The sequence below is a fragment of the Chiloscyllium plagiosum genome, chromosome 2, assembly GCF_004010195.1.
Source record: "Chiloscyllium plagiosum isolate BGI_BamShark_2017 chromosome 2, ASM401019v2, whole genome shotgun sequence".
NCBI classification, from domain to species: domain Eukaryota; kingdom Metazoa; phylum Chordata; class Chondrichthyes; order Orectolobiformes; family Hemiscylliidae; genus Chiloscyllium; species Chiloscyllium plagiosum.
In genome coordinates this window covers 17887002-17897162 of record NC_057711.1, presented here as the reverse complement: position 1 = coordinate 17897162, position 10161 = coordinate 17887002, and the positions used below count along the sequence as shown (strand labels likewise).

The window sequence follows — 10161 nt, the reverse complement described above, 5'->3', positions numbered from 1 at the left end:
TTACTCAGCGAGTCGTGAGTTCATGGAATGCCCTGCCAGTAGCAGTGGTGGACTCTCCCTCTTTATGGGCATTTAAGCGGGCATTGGATAGGCAAATGGAGGATAGTGGGCTAGTGTAGGTTAGGTGGGCTTGGATCGGCGCAACATCGAGGGCCGAAGGGCCTGTACTGCGCTGTATTCTTCTATGTTCTATGTTCTATGTTCACTACCTCAGGATGATCAAAAGCACTTCATGGGCAAAGAATTACTTTTGAAGTCAATGATTCAATGTGGGATGGTAATTTCTCAATTTAAGGTAGGTATAGCCAGATGCAAGGTCTGAGATGAGCAATCTCCTGATAGAAGTATGCATCTTCCAGTCTGGATTTGAATACATGGTTGAACAAGGTAGCCCAAGTCTTGAACCATGCACAAGAGGAAAACATGCTCTCCTTTATGAATTATAAGTTTGGGTTTCAGAAATAATGTCAGTCCTATTAGTCTTTGCTTCACTGAATAGTTCAGAAGCACTGTCTTCCCCAATTATCCAACCAAATCCACTGCAATGTGGATTTGTAATGTAAAATCAACACCAGGATCATTTTACCTGGAAATAAATAGCTGCTAATTCCAAATTCCAATTTAAAACATTTGTTACAAGCCACAACATTTGTTACAAACCTAACAGGGCAAGGAACATTTGCAAAACATCAACTCAGATCACATTATCCACATTGTTGACAGAAATGACTCCCAGCCCCATCACGGCCACATTTCCAAAGCATTTAGATGATGCGGTTTCTCCAGTCTTTTGTCCAAAAATTAGAAACAATTCTCTCAAACGAAATGTATGAAGCGTAATCTTTTTTTCAGTTATGGAGAACAAATGAAGGCCAACATATCATTTACCTTCCTAAGTGTCCCTGTATTTGCATGTTAGTTTACAAAGACTCCTGCACAAGGGTTCCCAAGTTCCTTTAGAGGTCAACACTTCCTAGACTCTTCCCATTTCCCATCAAAGTGATAATATCTACCAAAGGTTTCCCCACTCAACCAGCCAAAGTCCCTAAAAGCATCTTGGATCCTCCTCACCCCTCTAGTCCCATCTAGTTCTGGGTTGTTTGCAAACTTGTAAAATAAAGGCCTACATTTTCCAATGCCCCGATAATCATTTCAGCAGCGTAGATCGGAATTGCACATAGGGACACTGTGGAATCTCCAGTGTAGCAAGACTGAGAGAATATGTTGGTGCATACGGAGATATCAAAGATGGAGTGAATTGTCAATTATTTAGCTTTCAATGGTGTGAACAAGGCTGAAGGTAGAACTTTCTTCTATCCCCCATGCCAGCTGAATAAGTCTAGGATGGGAAGAGTGAAGAGTGGCTTCCCAACCAGAATCTGACTCATGAGCTTAAGTGACCCACTTCACTGCAGCAGAAGTCTCTAAGTTCTCCAGTTGAAATGGATACTTTTGGAGGGTTCTAGGAGGAGGGAACTAGCCCAGCGGAATCTTCAATTCCTGAATAATTCTCTCAGTCTTGCTACATTGGAAATTCCACAGTATCCCTATGTGCAATTCCGATCTATGCTGCCAAAATAATTATCTGGGCATCGGAAAATGTAGGTCTTTATTTTCCAAGGTTACAGACAACCCAGAACTAGAAGGGACTATAGGGGTGAGGAGGATCCAAGATGTTTTTAGGGACTTTGGCTGGTTGAGTGGGGAAACCTTTGATAGATATTGTCACTTTGGTAGGAAATGGGAAGAGTCTAGGAAGTGCTGACCTCTAAAGGAACTTGGGAACCCATGTTCAGGAGTCTTTGAAAACTAACATGCAAATACAGGGAGACTTAGGAAGGTAAATGATATGTTGGCCTTGAAAACAAGAGAATTTGAACAGTTGCAAAGATGCCTGACTGAAACTTTTTAGAGCCTTAGTAAGACCCTACTTGGAGTATGCTGCACAGTTCTGGCCTTCTTACAAAGGAAAGACATAATTGCCATATTGGGAATACAACTAATTTCTGGAATACAGGGATTGTTCTAAGAGGAAGGATTAAATAGCTAAATACACTGCAATCAGATGTGAACAATGGTAGAAACATGAGTTCCATTAAAAGAATCCTCAATGAAAACAGAAATTAATGGAGAAACTCAGCAGATCTGGCAGCATCTGCAGACAGAAAGCAGAGTTAGCGTTTTGGGTCCACTAAACCTTGTTCAGAACTGATTGTAGCTCAGAAAATGTTAATTTATATACTGAAGATGGGTAGGCAGAGAGGAGGAGTAAACGATGGGTGGAGATGGAGCCTAGGGAGAGAGAAAAATGTAGTTGGACAGATGAGGAAGTGGGTAAGGCCAGCTTGGAAGAATCACCAGCTGCTAATGGGGACCATTCGTGGCTGAAATTAGTTGTTTTGTTAGCAGCCCATGTGATGACAAAGCCTGGTGTCTGAGGTTTGGCGAAAGGACGTGGCCCTAAAATTATTGAACTCGATATCGAGTACTGAAGGCTGCAGGGTCTCCAAGCAGAATTTCCAATGCTATTCCTCCAGCTTGCGTGGAGGCCAGGGTACATGGTGGCGTGTTAAGTTGTAGGCAATGGGAAACTCAGAGTCATTTTTGCAAACAGAATGGAAGCATTCGGCAAAGCAGTGGCCCAGTCTGGGTTTTGTATCCCCAGTGTAGAGGAGATCACATTGTCAGCAGCGTCACAATGAAACCTTGTGCTGCCCTTATCCACAACACAACACTTGGCCTGATTTGCACACTTTACCTTCATGTACAGGCACTGTGGTAAAAATAGTTGCTGGTGTCATGATTTGGAGAGAGCCATTTATACTAACAGACATTCATTAGGAGAAAGGATACAGATTAGGGTTGTGTAAATTCTACAGCAATTTACAGCAGAAGGCTGGAAATGGATTCTGGCTGACACTGATAAGATTCTGAGTTAATTAATTACCATGTACATGTCACTCCATCTAAAGACTTTCCTTTACTGTCATTAATCATGTAGAGCAACAGAAATTGTTTGGAAAATGTTCTCAGGGTGTAAGGTAACTGTTGTAAGGATTGGTTTTACCAACTCTAATGAAACTTATCCCAGAGACAAAGGAGATTTGATTTTCCAATGTGGTGCACCTCTGTTTAAATATTCACTGATTAAGTGCACTGTTTCATGTTTTACAGGGTGTTCTCTCCGATCTCTGCTCAGATTTTGCTGTGCAACTGTATACTGGGTGATAGTAGTAAGCTTAAGCTGTAGTCAAAATACAGCATTGATTTGAGGTGGGGTGGAGAAACATTCACGTTGGAAAATCTTATAATAACAACAGATAACGTTGCAAATGGGCATTAGGTAGTGCAGACAGGAATGGACAAGTATTGGTGAATTAAGTGAGAGAGAAAAACTTTGGCAGATAGAGTTCGACTTCAGAAAAATATGACGATCCAATGTGGACCCAAGAAAGATAAATCAAGATATTTGTAAAATGGTGTGAAGCCAAAAGCTACAGATGAAGGTCAAAACATAGAAATCGCTAAAAGCTCATAAATAGGTGCAAAAAACATTATTTAAAAACTGGCCAATGTACTGTCAAACTGGGAAGAATGAATTGCGATCTCATTCAGATGTACGAAAATTTTAACAGGACAAATGCAGAAACCATGTTGTCATTGGCTAGTCATGATTTGGAGATGCCAGTGTTGGACTGAGGTGGACAAAGTTAAAAATCACACAACATCAGGTTCTCGTCCAACAGGTTTATTTGGAAGCACTAGCTTTCAGAGTGCTGCTCCCTCATCAGGTGGTTGTGTCACTGGCTGGGATGGTTTAAAATCAGGGGAGAAAGTGAGGTCTGCAGATGCTGGAGATCAGAGCTGAAAATGTGTTGCTGGTAAAGCACAGCAGGTCAGGCAGCATCCAAGGAACAGGAGAATCGACGTTTTGGGCATAAGCCCTTCATCAGGAATGAGGAAAGTCACTTTCCTCATTCCTGATGAAGGGCTTATGCCCGAAACGTCGATTCTCCTGTTCCTTGGATGCTGCCTGACCTGCTGTGCTTTACCAGCAACACATTTTCAGTTAAAATCAGGGGACCCAATCACTGAATAAGGGGCAGGCCAATTTGGACTAAAATGAGGAGGAATTTCTTCACTCAAAGGGTGAAGATGCTTTGGAAATCTTTGCCTCATAGAACTGTGGATGCTCAGTTGTTTAGCATGTTCAAGACTGAGATTGATAGTTTCTACATATTTAAAACATGGAGGGTATGGAAATCATGCAGGAAAGCAGTGTCGAAATGGATGATAGCTCATTGATTGGAGGCGCAGGCTTGAAGCCCTGAAAAGCTCGTCCTAGCTCCTATACTTATGGTCTTATGAGGAAAACAAAATTGTTTTGCACGTAGTGAATGACTTAAGCTCTGGAGTGCATTGTCTAAGAGTGTGGTGGGGGCAAATTCCTTCAGCGGGCAATTAGCTTCTTATTTGAAAAGGGGCAATGTTGCACTTCCTTTTCCTGTCAGCTTCTAACTCCCAGCTTGTTGGGGGAGGGAAGCAAAATTCCAGATTTTCACTCTTCTTTGTGTGAAAAAATAATTCCTTGCATTAGCCTGATCAGCCTAGCTCTAATGTGAAGATTATATCCTTATTCTAGACCTCTAGAATAGAGGTGGGACTAGATAATAGTCAGATATCTGGACAGCTCAGACGAGTTGAACTAAAGCATCTGTTTCTGTGCTGTATAACTCTAAATCATTAACATGTCCCCTATCACTCAGTTGATTAGCTTTAAATAACTCATGGATCCCATTTGAATCAAGACGGATGCTGGAAGTCTGAGATGATAAAGGAGAATGTGCAGAGAAAACAGAATTAGTATTTTTAATGAAGAATGGCATACCAGACTCCAAATGTTCAATTCGCTTCTCTCTCTAGAGATGTTGCCACACCTGCTGAAATTCTCCAGTATTCTCCATGTTTTGTTTCAATTAGGTCATGCCCTTATTATTCTGAATTCATGTTAATACAAGCCTAGTCCAAGTCACCTAATTTCATAATTTATTCCTTTCAGCCCAGGTATTATTTTGGTGAAGGTGCACTGTCCCCGTTATAAGGCAATATGTCGTGTCTGGGATGTTGTCACCAGATCAGAATGCAGTGCTTTAAATGGGATCTAACCAAAGTTTTACAAAGCATCCACGCCATTTTAAAGCTATTTTGAGCTAAAGGCCAACATTCTCCCGACCCTTTAAATTGTTTATTTTGTACCTGTCCACAAGCTTTTAGCAATTTCTGTACTTTGACCTTCTTCCTTAGCTTCTGGCTTTATGCCATTTGAGAAGTATTTTGATTTATCTTTCTTGAGTCCAAATTGGATCATCACACCTTTTCCCATATCGAACTTCATCTGCCAAAGTTTCCCCTCACTTAATCTGCTAATGCCTGTCCATTCTAGTCCTCACTACTAACTGCCCAAATGGTATTATTTGAAACATTATCTGTTTTTATTTAAGATTTTTCAACATGAATGTTTCTCCACCCCACCTCAGATCAATCCTGTATTTTGACTACACTTCTCATTACTATCACCCAGTATACAGTTAGAATTAGAGTCCTTACAGTGTGGAAACGGGCCCTTCAGCCCAACAGGTCCACACCAACCCTCCAAAGAGTAACCCAGCCAGACCCATTCCCTTACCCTATATTTACCTCTGACTAATGCATTTAACCAAAATGTGGCTGAACACTATGGGCAATTTAGCTTTGGCCAATTCACCTAACCTGCACATTTTTAGATTGTGGGAGGAAACCCACACAGTCACTCAAGGCAGGAATCAAACCCAGATCCCTGGTGCTGTGAGGCAGCAGTGCTAACCACTGAGCCACCGTGTTGCCCAACTTGCACAGCAAAACCTGAGCAGAGATTAGAAAGAGCAGCCTGCAAAGCATGAAACAGTGCAGTTACTCAGTGAATACTTAAACAGAGGTGTACCACCTTGGAAATTCAAATCTCCTTTGTCTCTAGGATAGGTTTCATTGGAGCTGAGTAAAATCAATCCTTACAACAGTTACCTTACACCCTGAGAACATTTCCCAAACAACTTCTGTTGCTCCATGTGATTAATGACAATAAAAGAAAGTCTTTAGATGGAATGTCATGGACTAAGTGATTAATTAACTCAGAATCTCATCAGTGTCAGCAGAATCTATTTCTAGTCTTCTGTTGCTAACTTCTGTCAAATTTACACAACACTAATCTGTATGCTTTCATCTAATGAATGTCTGTGGCCGTAAATGGCTCTCTCCGTGATAATGCAAATCATGACAAGAGCAAAGTCTCAACAAGGAGCTATTTTTACTGCAAGCACCTGTGTACAAAGGCAGAGTGTGTAAATCAGGGCAAGTGCTGTGTCATGGGTAAGGACCACACGAGGCTTCCTTCAATGAAATCCTGTGTTTCCTCCATTGTCTACGTCCGATTGCAGTGTACCACTCTAATCAGTTATTTAATGCACAACAACCTTGGGAAATATCCACTTATTTAATCATAAATATAATCATATACGCTCTGCAGGGATAGAAACTTTGTTTATGGAAAATGAAATGATTTGTATTTATTTCCTCCAAAACAAGCTTGCCTGATGTCTCAAGATCTGGATACAATGTGAGCAGTTTTGGCAACAAAATATCATTTATCAATGTCAGTGAACAAAAAGAAAGTGTAGAATATCAGTTGCATTATTCTCACATTTTCACTGCAAGGGTTACTGTTGTCTACATGCTAACTATGGATAAAGGCTTCGAGAAAAATTTGACCAGTGGATTAATTGTAGTTGACTATTATCAGTCAGACATAATTCCAAATGCCACTAATCCATGATTTTCTTTACCAAGATAACAACAATGAAAGTGAAAACAGAAGTACCCCAGTTCTCTGCTCATCACATTTTTTTAGAAAGTGATGCATCCAGAGGACTTTTTTCTGTAAAAAAATGTCTGGGTCCATTGTTGCCAATAATGATTTGGAAAGGGATCGAGGTGAGTAAGTCGTTATGATGGGACATTCTCAACCACTAACCTGTCAACACAGTAGTCTAAAGCAATTTTCGGGAAGTTAAGGGAACAAAGGTGGAGTGTCTGCATTGTAATACATGCAGTTACATTTGCCTAAAGATCTAGCTATAATGGCACAGATAACTGAGCTCAATCTTTGCACTTGGTTTGATCATTTTTGGTTTGTGCTTTTGCAGTTTTTCGGAAGTTTTGATTCCATTTATTCTAATATTTCTTTCCAATTCCTTCCACCGGTATAGCCTTCCTCTCATCACTGGTCTCTGGAAACTCTGTATTGTTGCAGCTTACCAATTTGCCGGCAACTGTGAAACTCCTCATTCCCTCTCCTCCTGAGGAAGTATTTTTTTGACCACTCTGTCATAATATCTTCCCACATGGTTCAAGAGTAAATTATATTTAATGGTGTTCCTTTGAGATATCTTGAGTGGTTTTCACACTAAGGATGCTGTTACAGTCCAATTTGCTATTGTTGTGCAGCCTGCAAGATCAAGGTACCTGTGATAAAATAGTTGCATTTAGTCCAAACCCTGCTGCTATGGTCTCTCACACATTAATTGACACTTCCATATGGGCATGATTAACTGTTCAATGTACATCAATGGGCAAAGACAATAATCGTGATTTCTTTTCCATCCCACAGTTGCTACAGGCTACCTTGTGCAGGCCGAACAAGACGCTGCAGCCATGGTTATTACTTCAGCAAGGAGGTATGTCGTTGTGTCCCCACGTACTGGAGAAGACCGCACACTGACTATTATTGACGGTGACTGTCATGTGGCGACAGAGGTGCCATTGTCAAACTTTCACACAGACACTACCACCAAGAGGAAGAACATTGTATAAAATTTAAAAAGATGCATACTATCTACATCTTGGATTCAGCAGTGCACCAGAGAGCTGGGAGGGCCCGAATTGATCCCGACACTGCATGTTTCTAAACAAAAGTGCAGGCATGCAATGTAAAAACTTACCTGGAGGCTATAAGTCATGGAGAGAACTTGCCCGGGCTTCACGTGACACGCCGTTGTCCAACTGTCTAGATTTTTTCAAGCTAATTTTTGTTTTTAAGATAATGAATCTATATCTAATTTATTGCCACCAAAATGTTGTGCAACATTCCTGTTCATAACAGTTAACAACTGTAAGAGCTCACTGTGATCAGTATTTTTATATCATGTAAAATATCTTTAAAATAAATGGCGAAAGTGTATTGTACATCATGTATCCATTGTGGGATTAACCCAATGTTGCGTGTTTGGTCTTCCTCTCAATGTTGCAGCTTTCTCCAATGAAGCGGTACAAAGAGCTGACGAATGAGTGAGAAAAAAAGACAAGCTCACGATGGCAAATAAATGTGGGAAACAATAAATTAACCATTTTGACAGGCAGAATGCTGAGAGGTTATTTCCCCTTGGCTAGAGTGAGTCAAAATCTCACAACAAAGAGTCAGACATTTTGGTCAAAGAGGAAGAGAAATTTATTTACTTGACAAATTGTGAAATTATCTAACCTAGAAGGCAGTGATTGCTCAGTCACCGAGGATATTAAAGATTTAGATTGATGTATTTTTAAGAAGTAAGGGAAGGATCTCTAAGAAAGAGATCAGAAAGAGCCACTGCCCATGGAGAATTTCGACCATTACCTCATTGAATAATGGAGAAGTCTGGAGGGGCCATAAATATTTCTGTCAAAAATGTGTCCTTACAATGGAAATGTAAAGCATGAAATCGAATCATTCAGTAGCCTCATGCAAAAAATGTTGACAACCTTCACAATAGCAACAGGTCTCCCGCTATGTCGCCCATTGTCAGACTGCAGCAGACTTTCACACGGACACTACCACCAAGGAGAAGACTATTGTACAAATCAAAAAAAAGATGTATACTATCTACATCTCAGATTCAGCAGTGCAGCGGTTGCTTGTAGTTTCTGAATGAACAATTCCATCAGATGGGAGGCAGGCATTGTCAGCGAACTACTTACCTGATAGGATCAGATCGAGGCCTAGTAACTTTCCCCACTTTTCCACAATGTCACAGCCTGTTCACTAAACCTGTGGGGCCGGTGGGGGAGAGCAGAATCGAGCTAGTTTCTCTGTAGAGCTGTGTCAGAAGGAAAAACATAAAGCAATGATCTTTTCCTTCATTGTGTATATGGAGACGGAGGTTGTACGGATGGATCTGGAGTGAAGATTGATCTGGAGTAAAGATCGATCTGGATTGAGGATGGAGGGTTGCTGTGTTGGAAGAATCAGCCTTCACTGAGCAATGCAGCTGTAAAAAAGCGGGAAGTGACTGCCTCAAGTCTTCGGCACACACAGTTGAACAGAATGACTGATGATCTTTGTGACACTTGAGGCCTTTTGTTCAATATTAAAGAAGGTGGCATTTTGAATGAATCAATCGCCCTGCAATTCCTTGAGGCACCACAATGCAGCAGTGTAGACATACAAAAGCAAGAGGCAGCTGATCGAAGAAGATTAGTCCACATGTTGTGAGGATGAAGCAAAGCATCAGGACTGCCTCTTCCACCTGACAGGAAAGGGCCCATAACTTTCAGGAAGAAAAATACTCAGGGGCCGTAAACTTTGCAAATAATCTTCTCCAAACCCCGTCAAGCAATCAAAACCAGCCGAGATGATTGTGTGTACATGAGGAATCAGTCCGGCATTGTTATGAAATAAACACTGAAAACCTGAAAAATCTGCAGTATCTGCAGATGGAAAACATTTCAAATCTAGTGACCCTTCTTCCCCTCTCCTAGTGCAAATGGTGGAAAATACTTTGAATGACTTAATATCATTTTCATCTGATAGGGAGGTGATAGCCTAGTGGCATTATGGCTAGACTACTAATCATAAAGCCCAGGTAAATGTTTTGAGCATCGGATTTTGAATCTAACTATTGTGAACTTTAAATTCAACAAAAATCTGAGACGAAGACTTTAATGATGACAGTGAGGCCATTGTTGCTTGTGAGGCAAAACACATTTGATTTAGTAATGTCCTTTAGGGAAGGCTTACATTTTGATTCTCAACTCTGGGCAGTTAGGGACGGGTATTAAATTCTGGCCTGTGATATCCACATCCTGTGAATGAAG

General features: G+C 40.9%; 1 protein-coding gene across 1 annotated transcript in view; it reads left to right on the top strand.

Annotated features, from left to right (window-relative positions):
• Positions 1-8277, top strand: part of vegfc (vascular endothelial growth factor c) — a 218656-nt gene extending 210379 nt beyond the window's left edge. The window contains exon 7 of the mRNA XM_043704843.1: positions 7703-8277. Coding sequence (XP_043560778.1) covers positions 7703-7823 — 121 coding nt within the window. The 3' untranslated portion in view covers positions 7824-8277. The remainder of the gene's footprint in view (positions 1-7702) is intronic.
• Positions 8278-10161: the final 1884 nt, after the last annotated feature.